The 27081-nt window shown below is 40.4% G+C and overlaps 1 protein-coding gene across 2 annotated transcripts; it reads left to right on the top strand.

Moving 5' to 3' along the window:
* The first annotated feature begins 604 nt into the window (after positions 1–604).
* Positions 605–15709, top strand: AKAP17A (A-kinase anchoring protein 17A). 2 transcript variants are annotated; one of them, XM_032765388.2, is made up of 5 exons: positions 605–708; positions 1949–3200; positions 9138–9286; positions 12445–12685; positions 14712–15709. In XM_032765388.2, exons 2-5 carry the CDS (start codon positions 2439–2441, stop codon positions 15621–15623), a joined length of 2064 nt encoding a protein of 687 aa, XP_032621279.1. In that variant the 5' UTR covers positions 605–708; positions 1949–2438; the 3' UTR covers positions 15624–15709. The 2 variants fall into 2 exon arrangements, with proteins under 2 accessions (XP_032621279.1, XP_074916826.1); XM_075060725.1 differs by lacking the exon at positions 605–708 and adding an exon at positions 1032–1073.
* The last annotated feature ends 11372 nt before the right edge of the window (positions 15710–27081 follow it).

The following is a 27081-nucleotide window of genomic DNA, read 5'->3' as shown; positions in this document are numbered from 1 at the left end:
CTGCCCATGCCGCACCCACAGCGCCCATTGGCCATGGTACCTGGCCAATGGAAGCTGCACTTGGGATGGGAGCAGCATGTGGAGCCCCCTAGCTACCCCTACGTGTAGGAGCTGGAGGGGGACATGCTGCTGCTTTCCGGAGCCACAGGGAGTCTGCCTTAGCGTCGGGCCCCTGCTGCGCCGCTGACCAGACTTTTAACGGCCCTGTTGGCCGTGCTGATCGGAGCCACCAGGTCCCTTAGCAACTGCGCGCTTCAGTCGAAAACCAGACACCCGGCAACGCTGCGGGTCCTGATGTAATATTACTGCCCCAAATCCCCTTCACTGGCTTGCGCCAGGCCTGTGCCAGCCCCACTGGGGACCCAACACCCCGCAGCGGGCGAGCCTCGCCGGCCTGCCGGGCCCCTGCGGCGCTGCCATTTCCTCTCCGCCCGCCAGGGGGCGCGCGGCCGCATCCCACGCCGGGCTCTGCGGTTCTGCTTTTCCCCTGGAACCATAGACTCGGAGAAGCGGCCCAGCCCGGCCGATTCCAGGACGCTCTGGCATCGCTCGCTCCCCGCCTTCTTCCCTCTGGTGAAGCCAACGCGGAAGCGGAAGTTCCCCTCGCAGGGGTTTGTGGGACGCCGGGGAGCGGGCGGCTGTTCTGTTTTCTTTTGGGTCCGACGTTGCTGGCGGCGGCGGGTTGGAGGCCAGATACCGATGTGGCGGGTGAGTCAGCCCCGGGGGCGGGGGCTCGTGACCTTCCCGCTCGTAGGGGGGAGGAGAGCGCAGGGGGGTAGTTGTGACCTTTGCCCCCCCCCTAAATTTTCGCAACCCCCCTCCCCATGTCGTTCTGTCGGGGCTCGGGGGGCAGAATCAGGCGCGCGCCCCTGCTCGGTGCCCGGCGCTGCGCGGACAGGGGCTCCCCTGGGAAGGGAGCAGCAGTCGCTGACCGAGGCTGCGACCTCCCCCGCCCGGCGCCGGCCTGCGCAGCTAGTGGGGGCGCGGGCGCGTTTCTGCTCCGTGCGCAGTGCGAGGCGGCGCGTCACTCGCCTGTGCGCGGCTCTTGCGTGTCCTGTGGCAGGAAACGCTCCGTGGGTATTTCACCGTTGTGCAGAATTCGGGGGCGGGGGAGAATCAGACAATAATGATCCACTGACCATAGCAGCGGTTGAGTCAAAAAGTTAAAGCTTCTATCATGGTTAAAAGACAAATTTTCAATATCATATGTCAAAATATACAAAGTAATTAGCTGCGAAGCAAATTCTAATAAGGAGCCTGCCTTAGCTCTGCTGCGCTCGCTGATTGGAGTTTTAATGGGCCAGTCAGTGGTTCTGACCAGAGCCGCCATGGTCTCTTTTCCACCAGCCATTCTGGTGGAAAACGGACACCTGCCAACCCTAAGGGGCCCTGATTCTGTTCCAAATCCCCTTCGTTTTATATAGCCTGGCCTGTGTCACATGTGCGCAAGTCCCACTGCGGACCTAACACCTAATAGGTTTTCATTTAGCATTTTACTTCTTTTGCCTGGCTGAAAATTTGTCTTGCCTCGATGGAAAATTTTTTTTTCATAGGTATGTGTGTGTGCAAGGTGAAATGGGAGTTTGACATTTACTGATAAAAATCAACTTTTTCCAAGTCTGTTTATATGTTATGCATTAGAATGGTTGTGTTTGTAAATCTCTGGCAGATCTGTGGATGGTTATCTGTATGAGCTCTAGCTTTAAAATTATCTCACAAATGTGATTTTAGGAAGTATGTTCTGTTGCCTGTTGATTCTACCAGCTCTTTCCCCTCCCCCATTTATGGCCTTAGTAATCAAATGGGGATTTGCAGTTGATGTTTACCGTCATGTAGAGGGGATCTCACTATATTGAAGATACGCTTTGTATCCTTTGTTCAGGTATGAGCAAGAGTTATAAGACTAATCCTTTCTTTTAAATTCACATCTGTTTTTTTTTCCTTCCAGAATAACATCGTCTAGTTGAGGATACGGAATTCTTCTTCAAGGCTGGACTGCTGCAGTATAACTGTTGCTATTTGGCACTCTAGTAATTCTGCTCATGTTAACACTGGGTGACGACATAACTTCCACAGTGCTTCCTCCTGAAGCCTAGCTTTCTGTTGAGCCATTGAGTACCAAACCACACTTATTCATATCATCAGCTTTTCAGTTTCTCTGTGGATATAATTGTACTGCTTATGACTCTAGTATTTAAGTCGTGGAACTGAATTCATATATTGTGATGGTTAGAAAACACTTTATAAAGGCAATGCTGTTAATTTTAAATTTCCTAATTGACTCTCATGCCAAGAATCAATGGTTTTACTTGGTACTGTTTAAATCTCAGAACCAGTCAATTATTTACAGATAAGGACCACTTTCCTCAGTTAGTGTTTCCTACAGGTTAAGTGAGTGTCCATTTTTCTTAGTGGTTTTATACTACTTTTTCTGTGCTATGGCGGCTGCTACAATAGTTCATGATGCATCAGAAGCAGTAGAGCTCTGTGCTTCCTATGGCTTATACCTTAAACCCATTACAAAAATGTCTATCAGCGTGGCACTTCCTCAGCTCAAGCAACCAGGAAAATCCATTTCCAACTGGGAAGTGATGGAAAGACTAAAGGGAATGGTGCAAACTCATCAGTTTTCCACATTACGGATTTCCAAAAGCACCATGGATTTCATCCGTTTTGAAGGAGAAGTTGAAAACAAGAGTTTGGTTAAGTCCTTTCTAGCATGTCTTGATGGCAAAACGATAAAACTTAGTGGTTTCTCTGACATTTTAAAAGTTCGTGCTGCAGAATATAAAATTGACTTTCCTACTAGACATGACTGGGACTCCTTTTTCCGTGATGCCAAAGATATGAACGAAACTTTGCCAGGGGAGAGACCAGACACCATTCACTTAGAGGGGTTACCTTGCAAATGGTTTGCTCTGAAGGACTCTGGCTCGGAAAAACCAAGTGAAGAAGTCCTTATAAAAGTATTTAAGAAATTTGGGGAAATACGTAATGTGGACATACCCATGCTGGACCCATATAGAGAAGAAATGACTGGTAGAAACTTTCACACCTTCAGTTTTGGAGGCCATTTGAATTTTGAAGCTTACGTTCAATATCATGAGTATGCAGGTTTCATCAAGGCCATGAATGCCCTGCGAGGGATGAAACTGATGTACAAGGGTGATGATGGCAAAGCAGTGGCTTGCAATGTAAAGGTGAGGAACTGCAGAGTTATTTTGTAATAGACCTTAAGGGGAACAAATACTGTTGAATGTCCTTTCTATGTATGAGTTTAACAAGTTAAACTCTACAGCTGCATTTTATATGGATATCAAGTCATATTGTTGATGAAGTGACAGCATAAAAACAGTCTCTTGCAACATCCATAGTGGAATTTCAAATGAAAGGTGTGATGCATGTTAAAGTCTACCTCCCTACAATCATGCTCCAAATTAAAAAAAACCTTAACATTGACATAGCTCTAGGGCTAGGAATAACACAATGAGGGGAGCTAAATATATGAACTAGGTCTGTGTTCTAAGTGCGACATTTAATTTCTTAAACAACCAAACAAGCTGTGTTTGTAAATATTAACCCGTCTCCCCTGGGTCTTACTTTAATATTCCAGCACCATGAGTAATTTCAAACAGCCATAATTTGTCTTTAAATCAACCTGTTAGAGGTGGATTTTCTCCTCTCCCCACTGCTCTCCCCAAATGTGAAATTCTCTCCAAAAATTACTTTGTCCTGAGGCTCCAGGATATTCAAGATTAATTCTTGCACCAGAAATGGCTTTACTACACAAAAATATCTCAACTTTACAGTCTCTTTACTCGTGGCCTAGAGGGCTAGAAATGGGAGCTTTCCAGCTTCCTGGAGGAATACACATTTAACTGTTAACTAGTCCTGGAAGCCCTGGAGTTATTGGTCATGACTTCTTTGTGTGTAGAAAAGTAAACTAGGTGTTTAAATGAGTTTTTTAAGAGGTTTTTAATGGTCCCTCTGAACCCTGTAATATTGGATTGATGGTGACTAAAATGCCTAGTATTACAGGCAGTTGTGTGTCAGAGATAGTCCTAATAAAATATTTAAACTCTCTAAAATAGTTTTCCTGTGACAGGAGGCATACAGAGGAGACATAAGTAGAAGGGCTTTTTTGGCATCCATTTAGGTTGTCATAGACTTTTAAGGCTGGAAGGAACCATCGTGATCATCTAGCCTGACCTCACACATTGCAGGCCACAGAACCTCGCTCACCCAGTCCTCTTAATAGATCCATAACCTCTGGCTGAAGTACTGAAGTCCTCAAATCATTATTTAAAGACTTCAAGTTGCAGTGACTCCGCCATCTACACTAGTTTAAACATGCAAATGACCCATGCCCTGTGCTGCAGAGAAAGGCGGAACCTGCCCTGGGTTCTTTGCCAATCTCATTCAAGGAAAAATACCTTTACAACCCCAAATATGGTAATTTGTTGGGCCCTGAGCATGTGGGCAAGACCCATCAGCCAGACACCTGGGAAATAATTCTCTGTAGTAACTCAGAGCCCTCCCCATCTAATGTCCCATTTCTGTTCGTTGGGGAGATTTGTTCGTAGCAGTTGCAGACGGTCCACATGCCATTGTAGGCAATCTCACCATACCATCTCCATAAACTTATCAAGCTCAGTCTTGAGGTATTTTGCCCTCACTGCTCCCCTTTGAAGGCTGTTCAGAACTTCACTCCTATGATAGATATCTTTGTCTAATTTCAAACCTAAACTTGTCAATGGTGAGTTTATATCCATTTGTTCTTGTGTCAACAGTGGCGCTTAAGTTAAATTATTCCCCTACCTTTCTGGTATTTATCCCTCTGATACATTTATAGAAAGTACTCATATGTCCCCTTTGAAGTCTTCCTTTGGTTAGGCTAAACAAGCCAAACTCTTTAAGTCTCCTCTCAACCCCAGTAGGTTTTTCATTCTTTTAATCATCCTAGTAGCTCTTCTCTGCACCTGGTAGAGTATCTTTCTTAGGGCAGGTCTACGCTCTGGGGCTAAGTCGACCTAAGTTACGCAACTCCAGCTATGTGAATAACATAGCTGGAGTCGACGTACCTTAGGTCAACTTATTGCGGTATCTGCACCGCACTGGGTCTCCCGTCGACTTACCATATGCTTCTCGTTCCAGTGGAGTACCAGAATTGATGAGAGAGCAATCGGCGGTCAATTTAGTGGGTCTTCACTAGACTTGCTAAATGGACCTCCGGTGGATCAGTTGCTGCACTTCGATACCCCTGTAAGTGAAGACAAGCCCTTAGACATGAGAGACCAGAGTTGCACACAGTATTCCAGATGAGGTCTCACTAATGCTTTGTATAATGATACGAACACTTCTCTGTCTCTACTGGAAATACCTTGCCTGATGCATCCTAGAATTGCATTAGCCTTTTTTGCTGCTGGATCACATTGGCAGCTCATAGTCATCCTTTGATCAATCAAAACACTCAGCCTTTTACGTCCTCTGTAACTTCCAACAGGTAAGTCCCCAGGTTACAGCAAAAATTCTTGTTAGTCCCTAAGTGCATGATCTTGCACTTTGTGCTATTAAATTGATCCCATTGCTATGACCTCAGTTTTCAAGGTCCAGTTTACCTTTTGTAAAATCATGTTGTATTTTATCCCAATTAAAATTTACCTCTAAGTCCTTAATTACTTTCTCTTTCAAAATGTGTTCCAACACTTGCATGTAATTGAGATCAAACTATTTGGCCTGTAATTTCCTGCATCACTTTTTTTCCCCCTTTCTTAAAAATAAGTACTGTATTATAATTCTCCAGGCATAGGATATGAACCCCGAGTGTATGGCTTCATTAAAAATCCCTGCCATTGGACTTTCAATTTCATGTGCCAGTTCCTTTAATATTCTTGGATGGAGATTATCCAGGCCCCTCCATTTGGTCCCATTAAACTGTTTGAGCTTGTCTTCATTAATTTCTAATTCCATACCCTCATTTCCATTAGGCACCCCAACACTAACTACCCCTAAACTCTTAATTACACTTATTTAAAAACTGAGACAAAGTATTCATTTAGGTGTTGGGCCATGCCTATATTACCTTAAATCCCCGCCATATCCTCAGTGTTTAGTGGTCCTAATTATTTTTTCCTTTTCTTATTTATATGACTATAGAACCTTTTGCTACTAGTTTTAATTTTCTTTGCAGTGTCCAACTCTGCTTGGATTTTGGCAGTTTTCACTTTCCCCCTATACTTTCTGACCTCCAGTACTTAGCTTTCCTTCCTGATCCAGCCCATCTTCTATTCCTTGTAGGTGTCCTGTTTTTTCATAATAACCTGTCTGAGATGCTTGTTCATCCTGTTTGGTTTGCTACCCTTCACTGCAATTTTTTCCCCCTTGCTTGTGATGCTGGCTTCAGATAGCTTCTGCAACTTTTCGAAGCCTCCTCCACATTCAGATCCTTGAGTTCTTCAGCCTAGTCCACTTCCCTAACTTCCCTTCATTTTTTTAAGTTTGCCCTTTTGAAATGAAGGACCTTACTTGCATATCTCTTTTTGTTTATCCTTCTGTTTAGTTTAAACTGAATTAGCTCATGATCATTCAAACCAAGGTTGTCCCCTGCAGCTGGTTCTTCTCACTATTCACCATTAGCATATCTAAAATGGAATTACCTCCTTTTGGTTTGGTGACTGTTTGGTGAAGAAATCTATTAGCTATCACATCCAGGAAAACATGGGATCTACCCTTAGTAGTAGTTGTCCTACAATATATATCTTGGAAATTAGTCTCCCATAATCACACAATTCCCAGTAGTATTTATTTCATTAAAAATATTAAAGAGGTCTCTATTCATATCCAAATTGGATCCTGGGGGTGTGTAGCATACCCCAAGTGCTGTCCCCAGAGACCATTTTGTCACTTTCTTCCCCAAAGTGGTTTTGGCTCAAATGGACTCTTGTTTTATCCATTCCATCATTTCTGATTTCTTTACAGTCTACTCATAAGTAATATACAATGCTATTCCACCACCTTTATCTTTATTTCTGTCTTTCCTAAACAGCACGTTCCCTTCAAGCCCTGTACTCTAGTCATGATTACAATTCTGCCATGTTTCTATTATCCCTGTAAGTATCACTTTCCTTACCAGCAGTTTTAGGCAATCTTCTTTTTCACTGCCCCTATGGTGCCACTTCCATATGCCTGGTAGGGGAACCCAGGTCCGCCCTCTACTCTAGGTTCCAGCTGAGGGATTCTGTAATCAGCAGCCAAAGTCTGCATCATCCTGAACCTTTCTGCTTTTTCCCTGAACCGTTACTAATCTTGGCTCCCCCATCTCTGGATTTGCTAGCACACTCTCCCTTCTTCCACTGAATAACTGCAAACTAATTACTGTAGTCCCAAACACACCTCCCTTCTCTCAGGGAGTGACTGCAGACAATTTCCCTGCAGCCCCTTTCTCCTGTCAACTCCTTGGCATTATAAATGCCCTGCCTGTTCCTGCACAACTGAGTTAATGCTCAGCCTTAATTTCCCCATCTTGCAGCCTAATAGGTTAATTGTCCCCTCTGGCCTACGTTAACCTATTCAACGTGAGTTCGGGGAGCATAACTCATCACAAGACAGAGCACCTTTCTCTTCTCCAGATTAGCACTGATCATCTAATTTCTTTGTGGGCTGGTCTGCACTAGGGGAGGGAATCGATCTAAGATACGCAGCTTCAGCTACGTGAATAACGTAGCTGAAGTCGAAGTATCTTAGATCGAATTACCTACCGTCCTCACAGTGCGGGATTGACGTCCGCGGCTCCCCCTCTCGACTCCGCTACCGCCGTTTGCGTTGGTGGAGTTCCGGAGTCGACAGGAGCGCGTTTGAGGATCGATATATCGCATCTAGATGAGACGCGATATATTGATCCCCGAGAAATCGATTGCTATCCGCCAATACAGCGGGTAGTGAAAACGTAGCTTGTGTCTGCTGCCTGTACATCTCAGATTTACTGATAAAAACTTTTTAAGACCACACCGCCGGTGTATTTGTGTATGTGTATATATTTACGAACATAAGTACCATGCTGAACCTAGGCTATGTATTTGTTCAGCACATTCATAAGAAAACTAAACAAAATTAAACTTTTAAGAGAGAGTTCTTTTTTAAAGAGGGGTAACAAGATACAACATTAAAATAAAAAAATCAGCAAACACCTGTAGAGTGAAAATAAATTCAATTTATATAACTGAGCAGACATCTGAATTGTATTTGAAGTGCAGATATAACCAAAATTTATTGCATTATGTGATCTCTAGCCATTTTTAAACTGTACTTGAAAATTTAATAAAAATAGGTTTCCATGATACCTGAAAATCTGGCATACATATCTTACTGCTTCTGCCCTGATAAAAGGCTTAAGTTTTTGCAGCCGCTGCTCCTCAATTAGAATAACAAGGCTATTATAACAAATTTGATAGGCCACAATATCAGATAATAGATGTATCATGGGTATATGATGTCTGTAGAGACAAGGGCCAATGTTTTACGCATTAATCTGATGGCTATATAATGAGGAATAATATTCCCCTACTTTGCAGTTGTAGGGGATTGATGTTCATAAGACTATTTAAAATTGAAAATCATATAGGAGTACCTAAATTTATTTTAGGTTAAGCTTTCTAGGATTCACTTCTTCAAATCACAAATACCAGTACTACTTTTGAATAGAAAAACATAAATAAGTTCAATTTCTTTTTTTAATTTGGGTTAGTAAGATTTGCTTTGACGTGTTTTAAGTTGGGAGCCATGCACTTACGATTTGGTAATTGAGTGAAATGTAGGCTCTGTTATGAAAAGGAAGTCAGTCAACACTGTGCAGTTCAGAAAGTATCCTTTAAGGTTCAGGGGAAAAGTTTGAATGTATTGGAGCTACGCATTAAATTGTTTATATACTTCTTACTGGATAAATCCCCAGACTCATGAGTGAAATAATTTTACTTTTCCTTGCATGACAAGACTTGCAAGAACAAGCATAAAAAAATCCCAAAGTCCCCAAAACTTTGTTTTCAGGATGAAGTGAAAGCAAAGCAGACACTTAAGTATATTAGATTAGAATTGGGTTTTGACTTCTTAAACTCATTGTTTCTTAACTGTGCTCTGTAAAGGTTTCCTTTGACTCAACAAAACACCTGAGTGATGCATCAATTAAGAAACGGCAGCTTGAACGTCAAAAGCTTCAAGAGCTTGAACAACAAAGAGAGGAACAAAAACGCAGAGAGAAAGAAGCAGAAGAGAGAAAAAAGGAGGAGGAAAGGTAGATCTAACATATCTGCATTTTTTAATTTTAATAACGATGGTAAAATACAATAAAACTGCTTTTCCTTCCCCTTATCTCCCTCATGTTAGAAATGAATGAGCAATTTGACTAAATCTCAGGCTCTTGCAGGGCCAAAACTTTGGGTCCCCACATTTCTTCATTCCATTCAAAATTAGCAATGTTTAATTTGATCATATTATAACTTCACTTTCATATACAATAGAACTTCAGAGTTACAGACTCCAGAGTTACGCACTGACCAATCAAACACACACCTCATTTGGAACCAGAAGTACACAATCAGGCAACAGCAGTGCTCCCCCCTCCACAGCTTCCCCCCAAAAGGCAAATACAGTACAGTATTGTGTTAAATGTAAATTACTACAAAAATAAAGGGAAAGCAGTATTTTTCTTGTGCATAATAATGTTTCAAAGCTGTATTAAGTCCATGTGCAGTTGTAAACTTTTGAAAGAACAACCATAATGTTTGTTCAGAGTTACAAACAACCTCCATTTTTCACGGTGTTCGTAACTGAGGTTTTACTGTACTTTTTTTTTTCTCATGCTGCACTAGCAATCATGTTTCTAACCCAGAAAAAGTTAATTTTATGGGCAAGATCTTTCCACATATAGAAACGAAAATCCAATCTTATGTTAAAACTGACATACGAAATCAGTTACAGAGTGTTTTGACTAGTTCAGTGAAGATATTAAATGGTCTTTAAGTCTGTTATTAATTGACTCAAAATATATTGTTAGCTTTAACTATTCAGTCTTCTAAATCAGAATCCCATTTTTTCCCCCTGTAGACTTCACAGAATTCTCCAAACATAATATTAAAATCTCTTTATCTTGCAACTCTCTTGATCACTTACATTAGTGGTGCAAGCAAATCAGATTCCACATTCTTAATGCTCTTCTAATTTTGATATACTTTAGTAATAAAAGGCAGAGTTTTTCAGTTGTTTCAAGAGTTAGTTATGTTTTGCAAATCTTTTGTTTTAAGACCAGTTTCCCTATAAATTATCTTCAGCTGGTAGAAAACTGTGGCAGATCCTTACTCTACTTGCAGATTTTAATTTTTGATCCTGTGCAATTCAATCTGGAGCTGAGATGACCATCACTAAAACTGAAAGTTTGGTAAATTTATTATAATACCTATACTTTCTTATAATTCTGCACAAAATTATTTTTCTGGACTGTTTCAAAAAGTGTTTAAACTAAAATGGATGATTTCGGTAAAATATATACCAATGTTGGTAACAAACATATAAACTTTTACTATTAAAGATAGTGGGTAAACATCTTCACCTTTGAAAATCCTCATTCACATCAAAAGTACTACATGGGCAATTAACAGTGATAAGCTAATGTGTTATGTTTTGATTTTTGCTTTGCATGGCTGATCCCATTAGAACCTCCCTTCACTTTAAATTCAGCCAGTTTAATTTCTGTCCAGTGTTTATTACAAGAACCAGCTAATTTGTTAGACTTCTTTTGTGAATTTCCATTTTACTTGTAAACTGTATTACTGCAGCCTTACACAGAGTGGAAATGACTTTCTTGATTTGTGTTGCGTGTGCAATCTGCTTATTTTCTCTTGCTTTGAGATTCTTTACAACAAAGATGATAGAAGATGTGCTTTTGATTACTCTAGTACCTAGCTAGTTCAGACTTCAATGTTTCCCAACTACTGACAGTATTAGAAAGCAAACTAACTGTTCTGATGATGCAGATCTCACAGAAACTTGTTGGCTCTAAATGACAACATACCATGACTGTTGTATATAGTTTGATACAATTTTTTTTTTTTTAAGTGAGGTTAGTGCTGCCTGTTCCAGAATGACAGCAGTGAGGACTTAAGTCTTCTATCCACAGAAAAGTACAGCATGGGCAAGCTTCCCCACATCGTCCCACCAAGGTGCCTCAACTCTGACCTGGAGGGACCACCTCTAGGGGTGAGAGTAGTTCAGCTTCCATGCCCAATCCAGTCCTCAATGCTTCTGAGGCGACCAACAAGATTTTCAGTTGTGATGGATTTTACATGTCAGTGCTAGAAGCAGTCATTCCTCTAAGCCCCAGTTGTTGTGCTGCTTCTGTTCCTAGAAGGCAGCTGACCAGAATGATAACTATGCATTAGTTCTGAGAAAGGCGGGTTCAGGCAGTGAGCGACATAAAATAAAGTGACCTAGTTTTGATATTTTGATGGAAATGTGCTTCCTAGAACTGGATAGTTGAAATGTTTAAACTATAATGATTTGGTTTAGCTTGGTCTGTTTTCTAGATAGAAAATTGGAAGACCATGTGCTAATAGTGTGAGTAAATCATTTTATTGACATGGTTCTGCTTAAACAGAGAGAGGTTTTTCCAGGGATGGGATATACATTTTAGAATGTATTACTAGGAAAAAAGTATGTGTATACATGCAATATCTCAGGGATGCCAGGTATATATGGAACATAAATCTGAGGATAGCAAATCATTTCAGCAATTGTATGTTAAGGAAACTGGAACCCGTGCATCAGTGATCTTCTTTTATCATTTAGATGATAGGTAACTCTCCAAGAGCACTGTTCTTCACTTCTTAATGAAGCAAAACTATTGACTTGAACAGAAATTTTTTCTGAATAAGGAAGCTAGGTTGTCTAGATCCATTTACTTTTGTGTGGTTAAAGTGGAATTCTTCAGTGGAAGCTGCTGCCTGTTCAGTATTTCTGAAAATCATGCCACTGTTTAGGCACACATTCTCTTGAAAATCTTGGTCTTTGCTACTATTTGCACATTTTTTAATTGATATCTGCTCAGAGTTTTTCTTCTGAAGGATTGATTGCCCAGCCAACTGACTCAAAATGACTGTATTTCTAATTTGATCTTACTTGTGTTGGTTCCTAAAATATCTCATATTTAAAGTTTTGCTTATCCCTAGAACAGTCTATCTGATGTCAGTTTAGTTTTGTTTGGGAAGGGAAATTTTTAAAGATGTTCACTGAATGCATATGTGATGTTTCCTGCTTCTGTCTAGCTGTCAGCAATCAATAAGACCTGTCTTTCTTGAAAAAAATAACACAATCCTGTATTTTAAACTTAAATTGTAATACAAGTCAAAATCCAATATTGTTCCTGTCATGGCTGATGTACAAATTAATCGCTCTTAGGAAACAGAAAGAACTTGAAGAACTTGAGAGAGAGAGAAAAAGAGAAGAGAAGTTACGCAGAAGAGAGCAGAAACAGAAGGATCGTGAAGCTCGTAGAAACAAAAAGAAACTTGAAAAAATGCAAGCAGAAGAGCAGAAAAAACTGCAAGAGAAAATAAGACTAGAAGAGAGAAAGCTTCTGTTGGCACAAAGAAATCTTCAATCCATTAGACTAATTGCCGAACTGCTTAGCAGAGCAAAGGTAACTTTGGAAAGCTGTCTTTTTCGTATTATTTCAAGAGCTAACAAAAATGAAAACTGGTAGATTAAAATTTTTACTGACTCACGTGTTTATAAGCCAGACCACTTAGCTATTACATGCGCCAGCAGTCAACCCTCTGAATAGTATGGATTGTGAACTCACAAGAGCCTGTCTTGAAGCGATAGGATGTTTGCCGAGACATCTGTTCCCTAGGAAGGCAGGGGTGGAGTAAAAAAAGAGCCTGAAATTATTGACCTGAATAACATTTTGCATCAGTTGAGAAAAGAGACCTGCCCGCTACTTTGAGATCCAAGAAAGAAATGTGCAGAAAACATGGCATAGAGAACTGAGCAAGGGACTAAGACAGAGGATTCCAAGTTTGAATTTTGTCTTTGCCACTGCTCACTTGTGGCCTTGAGCAGTTCACTTAACTGCTCTCTTTCCTATTTATTAAGTGGGGATTATTGTGGTTTCTTTTGCTAATGTTTGAAAAGTACTTTTGAAAAAGCAGGTGTAACAATATTACAAAAATACAAATATATGTTATCTACTGACAGTGATGACGTGTAAAATCATGTCTGAGTCTACAGTCGTCAACATTGTTTCCATGTGTTTCATGTGACACACTATTATCTTTTTCTTGAAAAAGTCGTAATTGCAGGTATTTTGGATTAGTGGCTAGTGTTTAGTAACTGTTTTCAGTAAGCAATAATGCAGCAGTCTGTGGCAATGCATCATGGATTGGCATTTGTCTCTTGCTGCTATCATGGATCAGGGGTGTTTTAATCTGTATATTAGCATAAATGTAGTGTTAACATTTTAACACAGCATTCCTTTCTATCCATCACATCATCTTATGTACATCACCCTAGTAATTCCTGAGTTTTTGATCCCCATTGAGTGGAGTCTAATTAAATACTCCCACTCCAAGTGAAATAATGCTTAGAGAATTTTTATAAGATTTTCCTTCAAAAAAACCGAAAGGTAGATTCTTATAGTCCAGGGGTAGGCAACCTATGGCATGCGTGCCGAAGGCGGCACGCGTGCTGATTTTCAGTGGCACTCACACTGCGCGGGTCCTGGACACTGGTCCAGGGGGTTCTGCATTTTTTTTAAATAAAGCGTCTTAAACATTTAAAAAACCTTATTTACTTTACATACAGCAATAGTTTAGTTATATATTATAGACTTATAGAAAGAGACCTTCTAAAAATGTTAAAATGTATTACTGGCATGCGAAACCTCAAATTAGAGTGAATCAATGAAGACTCGGCACACCACTTTTGAAAGGTTGCCGACCCCTGTTATAGTATGTTCATCATTGTGATATAAAAAGTTGTTTAGATATTACTGCGTTGTGCACTGAATCAGTACCCGAGAATATCAATTATTGCACCATTTTCTGTGCATAGCTCTCTTTCCCTTCGCATATCTAGGGTAAAACTTGCAAAGGACTGAACTAAGCCTCTTTTGTTCAGCGGCAGAGCAAGGTAAATGTAATATTTAAATAACACACTATTTTGCTGATTGTATTAGACATTTACGTACTTAGCAGAATAAAAACTTCATTTTTTTAAAATTTACCTGAAGCATCTAAACCCATTCAATCCTTGAGTTTTGTGACTGCCAACAAAAACACTAATCCTAATGCTGGTTACTGTAACATTGACGCCTGTCCACTCGAAACTGGACTAAGGTCAACTCATTTGATATAGATTCCTGAATAGTTGTTGGATAGTAACGATTTTTGTTCATATTGGGTTCTGACGAGTAACTTGGAGACAACAAGTACCAAGTCCCATTACCAGTTACTTAAACTGAGCTGGCTGCTTTTTCATTTCAGCTTTATTTGTTGAACAATTTCCTTAGTGCACAGAGTTATGTAAATATTTTTTTAATGGTTTTCTTTTTTATAGGCTTTCCTTTTATATGAAAAAATCTGAATTCTTTAACAGATTTTTGGGAGACATAAGCACATCTATAAACTTCCTTTCTCATCCACTCCCCCCCCCCCAATGTCTTTCAGGCAGTAAAGCTTCTGGAGCAGGAACATAATGAAGAAAGAGTCCGTCTTCAGGAGTTGGAGGAGAGACGAAGGCTGCAAGAGGCTGAACTCAGACGTGTAGAGGAAGAAAAAGAAAGAGCACTTGGACTGCAAAGAAAAGAGAAGGAGCTAAGGGAGAAGCTATTAAGCAATCTCCTGAGCAAGAAAACAGAGGACACACATCAGAGTAAGGAGAAAACTAAGGTATCTCAGTCTGGCTTGTTGAAGACTGTGGTGGGTGCTCCACAGATTGTGTCATCCAGCTGTATAACATCTACCTCAGTACAGTCCATTATGGGTAAACCAAATCAGGTCTATCAGAGGGAAGTAATATCCAATGAAAGTGTGAACTCTCAATCCAAGTATTTAAATGGAAACCTTCACAAGGAAGCTAATGTTAAGGAAAGCAAGACACTTCATTTAAATAGCACTGCCAGTTCTGATAAAAGGAGTTCAGGTGTGCTTTCTTGTATTCCTGCCAATAACCAGCAACACAAGAGTATGCCAAGCTATGACCAGAATGCGTGCAGGAAGGACTTATCCTCTGAGCAAGGCAAATGTAACAGAGAGCCAAGTAAGGGGAGGAGCCATTCATGTAGTGACACAAGTGTTGATAATAGCAAAGATAAAAAGGAAAGGAGCAAACACGGAAGAGACTTGAGTAGTCAAGATGAAAAATATATGAAAGAAAGAAGACTCCATAAATACCCTAGCAAAAGTCACAGCCCTCACCGAAGAAGCTTAAGCCCAGATCGCACCCAGCGTAAGAGGGCCTTGAGTAGTGAGAGTAGACAAGATAAGAAAGAGAAAAGTCATGGTCACAAAAGCCTGAGCAAGAAACGAAAGCACCGAAAGAGATCATTGAATAAGCAAAGAAGTCCTTGGAGTAGGTAATAAAGGAATTTGCCTTCAAAAAAGGCTATTACAGGACAGATCAAGGCCAGAAAGTTCTGAAGTAGATCTCATCTGTGTGACTACTGTGGGGAAAAAATGAAGTTCCTGTTTGGTGAATCTAGTTCATGGAACCAAGATATGGATAACTAGATTTTGATGTTTGTTTATGGTCTGTTTTGTCTCCTTTTTTGTATTACGACAGTGCTCTAGATATAACCAACCTAACTTGGTTTTCATTAGTTTCCATTTTCTGAATCTTTTGATTAGATCACTTAGTTTCTAATGTCTGCAATCATAACATCCTCTGAATTAGGAGAGATATAGGTGTCAGTTAACAGGATTCCAGTCTTGGCAAGTTATTGTGTACAAAATATTTGATTACAAACTTTTCCCTATGCACTCAATGAAAAAACATGTAGCAAAGCAGAATTTTTGCTAATTGAGCCAGGGTGCAGTATTTTTGTATGAAATTTGGAAGTGACCATAATAATATTTACAGAATATCTTTTAAACTGTGCTGCAATGCCTCCATTGTCTTTTGAGGTGTATTTACTTTGTGGAAAACCATAAGGCCCAAATGATCATGGCATCTAATGCCACTTATACATTTCAGAATTCTTTTCTATTTCAGAATAGGTGCACTGTTATGCTTTTAGAACACCAGGAAATATTCAAAAGTGGCCAGAAAGCTGCTCTGTCATGTCTTTAAAATGTTTTGGCTGTTTCTAATTATTTTAAATGGTATGGAAACAGTTTAATTTATGTTTCAAGTACATACAGATGTGTTGTTTTTTGAAAGGGGGCCTTCTTGCTAAATTATATTTTACTTGCAATGTTCAGTTTCAAGGATGCAATTTATCTAGTTAAATAATTTTTTATAACATTTTGCTTCTAAAACTGAAGCTCAGGAATCTTAAAACAGCTTGTAACATGAAGGTGAAAGAAGAGTTCAGTTTTCATTTTTATGGTAAACTTGAAAAATCTATTTCCAGAGAACCCAAATTGCTGTTTTCATATGTCAGTACATTAAAAATTTGCAAAAATACTATATTAAAACTTGCTTTGTTTTTGACATTTGTTTTGAAAAAAATATTTGAAGTTGTGGTTCATTAATGAAATTGACACATCTTTTGAGATATCCCTGTAATTCTCCACTATACTGAATGAGATCACTAACTTTGTAGTGTTTGGTTTGGGTCAGAACTTAATATGGCTACTTCCTGGAGACAGTACACAAAATGAAAACACTGGTATGCAGCCCAGTGACTACCCCCAACTGGTGGTTTCTACCAGCCTACTGTTGCAGAGCTCTGTGTAAGGGGTTAGATTTTTCTTATAGCCCGAGTCTGCTGAAAACTTTTCACCTTCCCCTCAGTTCTAGCTGCTGAAAAAGGAGCATTTCCCCAACCCCTGCATTTTCATTGCCACGTGGCTACTGTACCCCACCCCTAGGTTTTTTTAGACTTCCTTCCCGCTGAATAGCTCCTGTGCCTTTGTCATCTTTTTTTTAAAGCTGGGCAAATAACTGATTTTATTTTTCATTCCCTGGGAGTTCTGAAAAATAAAAATAAAATTAAAATTAAAATAAAAAATAGTTCAGGCTCAATGGAAACGGATTTTTTTTTTTTTAAATTTTTGGGTGGATTGAAAAAATTTCACATTGGTCGAAAGAAACATTTTGGTTTTGGGCATTTTAAAAAGGTGTGTGTTTTTAGGGGCGGGGGGGGTTAAGCAAGAAAAATGGTGGCCTAGATTAAAAAACAGTGGTCCCCCCCACCCCCCTTTATAACCTATAGCCTACAGGATAGGGCACTCACCAAGGATGTTGGGAGAGATTGGAATCCCTGCTCCTGAGCAGGGATTTGAACCCAAGTCTCCCTCTCCCAGATGAGCACCTTGACCTCCAGGCTATTGGTTATTCTCGGGTGAGTCTCCCGATCTCTCCTTTTGAAGCAGTTCCACTTTGTGTAAAATACTTCAATAGTGATAGGAGCAGAGAGAGAAAGTGTGTGATTCTATAGTCTAGTGGTTAGATCACTTATGTGGGAGGGGGAACACCTGGGTTCTAGTTCCTGAGCCAAAAAATATTTATTTATACAGAGTGGAACAGCTTCAACAGGAGATAGAGAAAGACCGTTTTAGAATCTCTCATAGCCTGGTGACTAGGGTACTCAAATGGGTGGGTGAGTGGGGATTAGGACAAGCTGTGTGTGTGGTGGTGGTGGTGGTGGTGTAGTGGTAGTGTCAGGAGAGATTTGGATTCAAGTGCCTGCTCCTAAACAGAAATTTGAGCCTGAATCTTCAAGATTGCAGGTGTGTGGGCTAAAGGTTAAAAGGGGGGCAGTGGTGCTGCTACTACTACTAGTGGTTTTGTGACCTGTGCCTACATCCCCTTGTGAATCTAGCTTAAAAAAAAAAAAAAAATGATTCATTTTGACATTTCCCCCCCAAAAACATTTTGTTTCATCTGAAACAATTTACCAAAATAGACACAGATTCCCAAAATGTTTCAATTGACCCAAATCTGCGTATTTTGGTGAAAGAAGTTTTGTCCAAAAAATATATGCTCAGCTCTGGTTAGCTTTTTTGCTTCCCCAGCTAGCAAAGTAAATGTTGCAGTTCTTGTCAGATTAATGACTGTCCAACTTCTGATTAGCACTAGTGAAAGATAACAATAGTCAACTTTTTCTGTTGATGCTTGGCAAAGACATGAGTAGAAACAAAGGCCTTGCCCCATTGTCTGAAGTAATCTGTCGAAAGCTTTGTTGCTTCATCTAGGAGCCATAAAAGGGGTGTCAATTGAATACAAGGAAAGAGGCTTCTATCTCCTGATTTCCTTATGTCTTCGTCTTATTCTACACCTGAGCAAAATCAGCAATTTACATACATTTTCTCAGGTTCAGGATGGTACCCCTTCTCTCCCATTATTCTGTCACTTCACGCTCCAGATGTTTTCAGGGCTCTTGACTTCCAGGATGTATACTTCCATATAACCATTCATCTAGCCCAAGGAAATACTTGAGATTCACAGTACCTGAGGTAGTGAGTACCTGAGATAGTCATGACCAGCACAAGATACAAGCCATTCAGATTCTGCACATCAGCAAGCGTTTTCACAAAAGGTCTAGCAGTGGTAGCAGCGTTTACCCATACCTAGATGGTTGGTTGATCTGAGGCAGGTCCCAGTAGGAGACAGCCCTAGAGTACGTCCTCTCCTTGTTCACCAGCTAGGTCTCCTTGTGTGCTGTGAAAAAATAAGAATTCAGAGGGACCATGATCAACTCTTGTCAGTGAAAGCCTACCTCCCAGAGGACAAGTTCCAGTCTCTCCAGCCTCTAAAAAATGACCTAAAATCAAGTCTGATGTTGAATACTTGCCTCGGACTACTAGGCTACAAGTCAATGTGTATATCTGTGACACCGCTTGCCAAACTTCTCCTGTGGTCCCTGTAAGTGTTGCAGCTTCCCCATTGTACCCTCTCACAGGCGTATGGGGAGACGGAGTAAATGTGTGGTCCTGAGGACACTGCTTTTCAAAAGATGACAATCTCATGTGCATAAGGTACATGCATATCTACACTGGGATCCACATTGACTATAACGCTGAATAAACACATTTCCTCTAGGATAAGTAACTGTTTGCTCAGAATCAGTTGTGTATCACAACGCATTTGTTGGTGACGTAGTGTCTTTAGCTTTCAAATCAGATGTCATTGGATCCCAAGGGAAACTAAAACAGGTTCTGGAAATCATGTACCTAAATTTTAAAAACTTGACTAATTTTTTGCATCCACTAAAAGTGTTTTAGTAGCAAAAGATAAATTGTTCTATATGAAATCTTACAGATTTCTTTAAAAATAAATCACTGACAAAATCTCATCACTTTAACAGGCAAGACTGACTTTCAAGAGCAGTCTGATTAAAATCTGGTACTATTTCTGTGATTTTTCTACTGAATCAAAGTAGTCTTGGCAAGTGACTTCATGTTCATATAATCAGAAAGATACTTATTTAATCTATTATCCTTTGCCATCTGTAGTGGCTTTAAAACAGATACTCCTGTTCACTGAAGTTTAATCTCTCTGATCAACAGGCTCTTAGCCTAATTAACATGTACTGCTTACACTCCAAAGCACTGTTTTTGTTGTGTTTTTTTCCATTTAAAATGTGAAATGAACATTGCTGGAGGAGGTACTGGTATGGCAAGAATGCCAAGTGTAATGGATCTTTTTAGCTTTCACTGCAGGTATGTCTGTACATTAACGAATAGTTGCAAATCAGTTCTGAAACAATTTAAAATATAAATAACTTACTACTTTGGGACAGGGAGTTTCAATGTCAAAGAGATGCACTACTGCAATAAAGCAAACTGTAAACTGTTGCCTGATTTAGGATGTTAATCATATTAATTTGGATAGTATAGGTTATAGGCTTATCAATTTGATTAGAAGATAATGCTTTTGTTCCGAATTAGGCTTCACAGAATTTACAAAGGACTCTCAGGGGTATGACAGGAAGCTTATACTGAGACAGATATAAGGTTAAAGATTTTTTATTAAGATAAAGTAGTAATTAAATGGTAAAATAACTAGCGTTTCAGAGTTACAATTGTATTACTACTATTTAAAAGATATATTTGATATTATGGTATTATATGTTACAAAGCTTTGGTTAATATACTCACACCCTTCCTTGATAGCTTGGTGGTGAGAGAGACAGGACCAGCCTTGCCTTTGGTGATTTAGGTTCCTTAATTTTTGAGTGAGAGGTGCAAAGCTTAGAAGAAGCTAGAGCTAAGAGCTATCAAAGCTAACTTAGAATTTACTTATCCAACTTAACTTTAAAATTAAAACCTAATAAAACTAAGAACAAAAGCTTAGGGAAACCAAGCTTAGCTTAGTTCCCTTGGATCTTAGAAAGCTTAAGAAAAACAAGTATAGCTTATTTACTCTAGCAAGATGGGTTACCTCTTTTATATGGCACAGGTGCCTGAAATTCTTTTTTCTATGCCCAAACTTTATTTTTCACCCACAAAAATGTTAAGGTACGCTTACGTCATAGGCCAGTATGTTTGTACAAATTGATGACATGTACAGACACATTAATGACATTAGATTATACACACGTTATTTTTGTTCTCACGGTTATTTTGTGTTTTTTTTTGTGTGGTGTACCTGTTAAGTCTGAGGGTACAGACTTGGAAACCCCCCATGCCATTCTACCATTATCTATCTATCTAGGTGCAAGGTCTTAGACATATGTGTGGGTGCTGACTTTGCTATCTGGATGAAAGGTTCCAGACATAGATTCGCTAACATGGCTTTAGCTTAACATACAGGCCCCTTGCATTACAGCCAAACTTACTTTCATATAAATTTATAAACCTACTACAATAAAGCAAATACTTAAACTAGAAGAAAAGTGTGTGTGTGTACACACACACACACACACACACACTAGTTTAAGTGGTAGAAGAATCCATGGTACAACAGTACTGTCCCTTCCTTGTGATGAGGGGTAAGCGAGCAGCAATGCCCCGTGCAGCAGGGCTCAGGCGAGCCCCACACATGGGAAGGGGGGGGCCTTTCAGGCCAGCCCTGTGTGAGGAGGGGTGAGAAGTTCAGGCCAGCTCCAGGGAAGGTTAGGTAAGCCCCTCATGGTGTCCCATTTAGGAAATATAGTCACTAGAGCCAGTACAGGCAAAGGAGCTGAGATTTTACAAAGTCAAGCACTGCCTTCCTTCACTCCCGGAACTCCGCTCTTGAGACCTCAGGGCAAATACTTAACATAAACCATTAAAAACAATTCTCTGATCCCTCTGAAAATTATGATGGAGAATATCCTCCAATGAGAATAGGAACATGCTAACAGGGGATGGACATACTTCTTAAGCTCCTGCAGAATCCAGAAATATGAGGGTGCATGTAGTGTATCTAGTAAAACTAGGCAGCGTTATCAGTGGCAAAGGGTAGCGTAATTCTACTGGTGAAGAGTAATGAGAGAGGAGTTTCTCTGCTCCAGCCTCAACCATCTAAGGCATCTGGTGCTGGGAGGGGGAATCAGAGCAGAAGGGCTAGTCTTGCAGTGGAGCCAGCTGACTGAGTTTCTATTTGCTCTTCATGAAGTAAAGCCTGCTATACTGCCACCTGTCTCTGCTCCCTTCCAACCTCAGCATCAGTCTCTTCAACACTTTTTGGGGGTCTGGAAATGGTTTTTCCCCCAACCCCTTCCAACCAGATAGCTGAGGGAGGAAAAGTGCTCCTTTCTTCTTCTCCTCCTCCTACTTGTCAAAAAAAATGACCATCCTAGGGGGTGCTACCACAGTTCTTGTAGATAGAGACCATCTTTATTTCAATCTATAACTTCATTTATGCCTGCTTGCCTTAACCCTCAACAGGTAATCTGGAAAGCAGTTCTCAGCAAGAAGAGGGGCTTTTCCCAAGACAGTGAGTACAGACATTCAAGGTCCACCATTATGAGTCTTTTCCCCTCACACAGAAGGACCCTAAAACAGAAGACTCCAATGGTTCTACAACACCAAGATTAAGCTATAGCTAAAGTTTTTGCTTAAGATTAGTTTGTACAGCAGAAAGGGAGAGAGAAGGTCAAGTAATGACAAGATCTGCATGGGATAGCCAGTAGGCATGTGTTCACCTACTACATTTGTGATGAGTGGTGGAGCAAGCCATTCCCTACAGCCACGCCTGCACCAATCACTATCCCCTTTATTTCCCCTTTTTTTGACTCTCTTCTTTGTTTAAGTTTCAGCTGCACTGCTTCATGCTCTGAATCTGTCAGGCCTCACAAAGCTTGCATTAATTATTTTTTTTCTGGGGCTTCATTCTGGTGGCAAAGTCTGAGTTCAAGTGAGTTATTGGCAGACAGTGTGTCTGCAAAACTGAATGGAGCAACAATGGCTTCTGGTCTCCAGCTCTGTTCTTAAAAGACTTATTTCTTAAAGACCCTCTACAGCTGTGAGGAAGATTGAAACTGTGGGTTTTTTGTCTGGAGGTGGTGGGAATCTCTGGAGCTCCATTTGCTCTAAGTGTCTGCTACTAGTTAATCTAACATAAGCAGGGAAACTCATTTTGGTCACCATTTCTGGTGTGTGGTGCAAAAAGTTTGCTAAATGCAGATGGGAACTGGATTTATTTTGCAGCGTCTAGAAGGGAAAGACAATACACAAGGAAAGAAAACTTGTTGCATATCAATATTGCATATTCCTTCAAACAGACATACAGTGCAATGTTCAATAAGCACTCAGGAGTCAGGCAAAAAAGCACAGCACTGTGTTATCTTCAAAGCACTCAGCTCAGTCTACGTCTGCTCAGGCTTCTAAAGACATCTATTTTATACTGAGTATGTGCTGTATCTTCATACCAACAGTTGTATATTTACTTCCATACTAGCATTACATAATCTCACTAACCTAGTCACTTCCATACTAGTAACATATCTATCCTTATCAGTTGTACATATTACATGGTAAATTGGTATCAGTCCTTATTTTTCATGGGCGGCTTTGTTGTTTTTTCATATGTAATCATATTTTATTCTCAAATCTGATTGTCATATCATTTTTTTAAATCTCCTATTCTTCATGACTTGTTGTTGTTGTAATTATTTTCTGTTGTACTGTTTGTCTACAGCAAGTGATTTGTGGAAAGATAGGTTCATTAATCAAAAGTGCATAGACAATTCCTTGCAGATTTAACAAAGTAACAGCTTTACATAACACATATTCTTTAGCATTGCGCTAAGATGTCTGATGGTGACTCCAGAGAACAAAAGCAGCCTATTTTTATTTTTTAGAGTTCCTTCATGTCTTAACAGGCGCCTAGAGTTTAAGCCTCAGTAACAGTATACATGGAAACATATTGCTTTTCAAAACACTATCAGATTAGTGCAGTTATCTGCAAACCTCATCATCACTCCTCAGTCTCCTTGCTTCTAGTAATCTTCTAAGATGATTATCTCTGGTGTCCTTAAAAATAATCTTGATAGCCATGGTACAAAAGTTTTCCAAGTGGACCTAATCAACTGTATGGCCTTTTTATTACCCAAGTCTTTTCTGTCCTTTGCTGGGACTGAAAAAAAAAATGTCTGTCAGTCTTGTGGCAACATAGCAGTTTAATTAGTTATTATGCCCTTAAATGTCTGGTTATGCAGCCAAAGCTACAGCAAAAATAAAGCATCAAAAACATTTTCACAGTGGTGAACCTTTAACCAAAGTGTAATTCATGCTAAGGTGTCATTCCCCTCTCGAAACTGCTCTACCCAGGCAGAGCCAAGCAGCCTGCCAGCTGGATTATAATAGCTGCTAGCTAATGGAATTATTGTTTTTAGTTCAAGTGGCAGAAGTCTGTGCCACGATGCTGGAAGTAGAGCAGGTTGGGAAATTTTAGCCAAAATGGGTTTTTTTAATCAGAAAATGCAAATTCATCAAAACCAAAACCTTCTGTGGAACAACTCAGTTTAAATGTTCAGTTTCTCAGGTCCAGGATCCCCAACCCACTCTCCTCGCCCCCCTCCCCCACAATAGTATGAAACAGCTGTGTGATCTGCAGCTGGTTCATTTCTGAACCACGCCAAGGAAACATCTGTACACACTTGTACTCCACATGTTCTATTTCCTCACCCTTGTGTTCTGCCCTGATATGCAATGGCAGGACCTTCTGCCATTTGTGGAGGGTGAGGAACCCCAGTGGGCCAGCCTGTATTCCACCTTGGTTCCACGGCCTGCCAGGGATATCAGTTGGCTGCTCCTTCATGGAGCTGTGAGCATGGGTGTGTACTTGGCGCAGTTCACCCTTATCCCTGTGACACTTGTCCTTTTTGTGGCATGAGGGAGACTCTGGCGCACATTTATCTCAAGTGCACCAGATTGCAGCCCCTTTTTCAGCTCCTCCAGACGCTTCCCCTAAGGTTCTGGCTGCACTTTCCCCCTGCACCTCCTAATTTCCATGCACACGCTGTCCGTGGCCCCATAAATTCACAAGATCTCCTCGTCAACCTCCTCCTGCCACTGGCCAAAGTGGCCATCCATAAAATCAGGAGAAGTATGTTGGACAGGCACTGAGTGACTGTGGGGCTTATTTCCATCCTTCCCTTCAATCACACATTCAGGCAGAGTTCCTCTGGGCTGCGGATGTGCTGGCTCCTTAGATATTTTTGAGGAGCAGTAGGTGCTGTTTGGAGTTCTCTGCTCGATGTCCCCTTCAGTATCCCTGTTTTTGGCCCTGTAACGCTCATTCCCATTCCTGTTTGATCATTTGCTGTCCCCCAAATTTAGTTGAAACCTAGGCTTAATGCAGGGGTTGGCAACCTTTGGCCCGTGGCCCGCCAGGCTGAGAGATGTGCTGGCTGCGGCTTCCCGCCACCCCAATTGGCCCGGAGCAGTGAATCGTGGCCAGTGGGAGCCATGATCGGCCAAACCTGCAGAGGCGGCAGGTAAACAAACTGGTCCGGCGTGCCAAGGTGCTTACCCTGGCAAGCCGCTGCCATAGGTTGCTGACACCTGGCCTAGTGGCTTCTCCCCTGGGGCTAGGGTAAAAGCCTTCAGTTGTGGGTGGGCTTCCCATGACTTCAATAGATAATTTAGCACAGGAACTTGAGCCTGGATCTTCCAAATCGTAATCAGTGGGCTGCTGGCTATTCTAAGATGGGCGTCTGTTTGTCTCTCTCATTTTTTTTTTTTTCTGATGGAGAGGAAATGCAATTTGAGCAACAATAGTGGATCTGATTTGAATAGACAGAGAGTAGGGGGAAGCAGTAAATCCTTTTCCCACTGAAAAAAATCATGTTACTTCTTTTGAACAACTCTAATACCCATGGAGTGAATAATACTTGACAGGTGGTGACAGAATTAAATGACATTTGGGAAGGAAATAACTTGCCAAATGGCTTCTTTAATAAGTTATGTCTTTCCAAATGACATTTGCTGCACATGCCAATTTTTTTTTATTTAAGTTATAATCTCCCAATCTTGCAAAGGCAAGTAGGCTGTGCTCTGCCCTTGATCAAAAATATTGTCAAGATTTGTCCTCTATAATAGTGTGGACTGAATGTGGACAAGGCACCATATAGTGGGGCAGAGCTAGCTGGGCCCAAAGGCTCTCCTTAATCCTTTCCATGCTGGGGGATTGTTTCTCTGTTTCATGGCAGATGTGCTCAGAGAATACCGTACACTGGTAATATAAGTGCATGTAACGTTTGTAGTGGCGCTATGCAGTGAAGACAGAGAAAATATGGCATTTTAAATAACATTCTGTACATCCACACATAGGCCAAAATGCTTGTAATAATTTTGACCTAAATTGAGGCTGAGTGTCTCCAGCAACCTTTGGATAATTGGGATTTACTTTTATTTTGGAAGAGAGTGTCCACATGAGGCACAGTTCAGAAAAAGCTTATTCTGCACTAGCTATGCTGGTCAATTTCCCTGTGTAGACAAAGCCCAAGTGACTAAAACACATGATGTTTTGTTAGCTGTATTTCACTTACAAGTTTAGTCTTGTCTAGAAATTACATAAAATCAGTAAGTAGTTGAGAGTACAGAGGCTGGAGAAACTAATTACCTTAACTAAGCCTGCTACTACTATTTGTTATAGGAAACTGTGCTTATCTACAGCAAAAGTGAACTATGAAAAGCCCTGTTTCGAAGAGTTTAGCTTGGAAATCACATATCTTTTTCATGGTCAAGAGAATTGATGGTTCTTAGAGAGGAAAAAAAGCAAAAAGGAAGAAACTTTGAACTGGCTTGTAAACTAAAGATTTTCCCATCCTTTGTACCTTTACTTCAAATAAGGCTTACAATACTGATGAAATTCCAGAAAAATTAAAATAGTTTCAAAATGATACCTGCATATTGTATTTTGTGTATAATAGGAGATAGTCTTGTGCTGGTATAGGTGGCAAAGCTTGGCTATACATACCCGGAAAAGGTAATTTCAAGCTGTTTGGGGATTGTTTGATAATTCATTTTCCCGCATTTTTAAACTCTACTTTAGAATTGTGTGGTTGAACTGACACAAGCAATTCCATAATTCCACTGGCTGATAAACTTGATTGGAGACAAATAAGGATCTATATTTAAGGATTCTACAGTTCCACACTGGTGCCAAAATCACCTGCTCAGAATAGCATAGAACTAGGATAAAAGTTTGCCGTTGTACCATGGTTGTGATTAGACCCTGAATTAATTTAACTGATTTATTATGTCTTGATAAACTGTAACATCCCCTGTTCAGGTTTTTGACATTGTAAACACTATCATCTAAATATCTTTATTTTGCTTTCTATAACTTCTCATTAGCTTTTTAAATGCCATTTTGACTGATGAAACGTATAAATTCATAGTAATTCTCCAGCCTGTACTTTCTGGACAGAGAGCCAAAGAACAGCAAGAAACCTAATAGAAGTAACTAGCTGATTCAAATTCTTCAACCAATGTGTGTGTT

This window comes from Chelonoidis abingdonii, chromosome 1 (genome assembly GCF_003597395.2).
Source record: "Chelonoidis abingdonii isolate Lonesome George chromosome 1, CheloAbing_2.0, whole genome shotgun sequence".
In the NCBI taxonomy this organism is placed as follows: Eukaryota; Metazoa; Chordata; order Testudines; family Testudinidae; genus Chelonoidis; species Chelonoidis abingdonii.
This window is presented reverse-complemented; position numbering and strand designations above follow the sequence as displayed.

What these genes read in the sequence shown, in the direction of transcription:
- AKAP17A (XM_032765388.2), top strand. Translation starts at nt 2,439, where the DNA reads ATGGCGGCTGCTACAATAGTTCATGATGCATCAGAAGCAGTAGAGCTC. An exon ending in CAGTGGCTTGCAATGTAAAG is followed by an intron (nt 3,201 to 9,137) that starts GTGAGGAACTGC and finishes TGCTCTGTAAAG; the next exon opens with GTTTCCTTTGACTCAACAAA. An exon ending in AGAAAAAAGGAGGAGGAAAG is followed by an intron (nt 9,287 to 12,444) that starts GTAGATCTAACA and finishes AATCGCTCTTAG; the next exon opens with GAAACAGAAAGAACTTGAAG.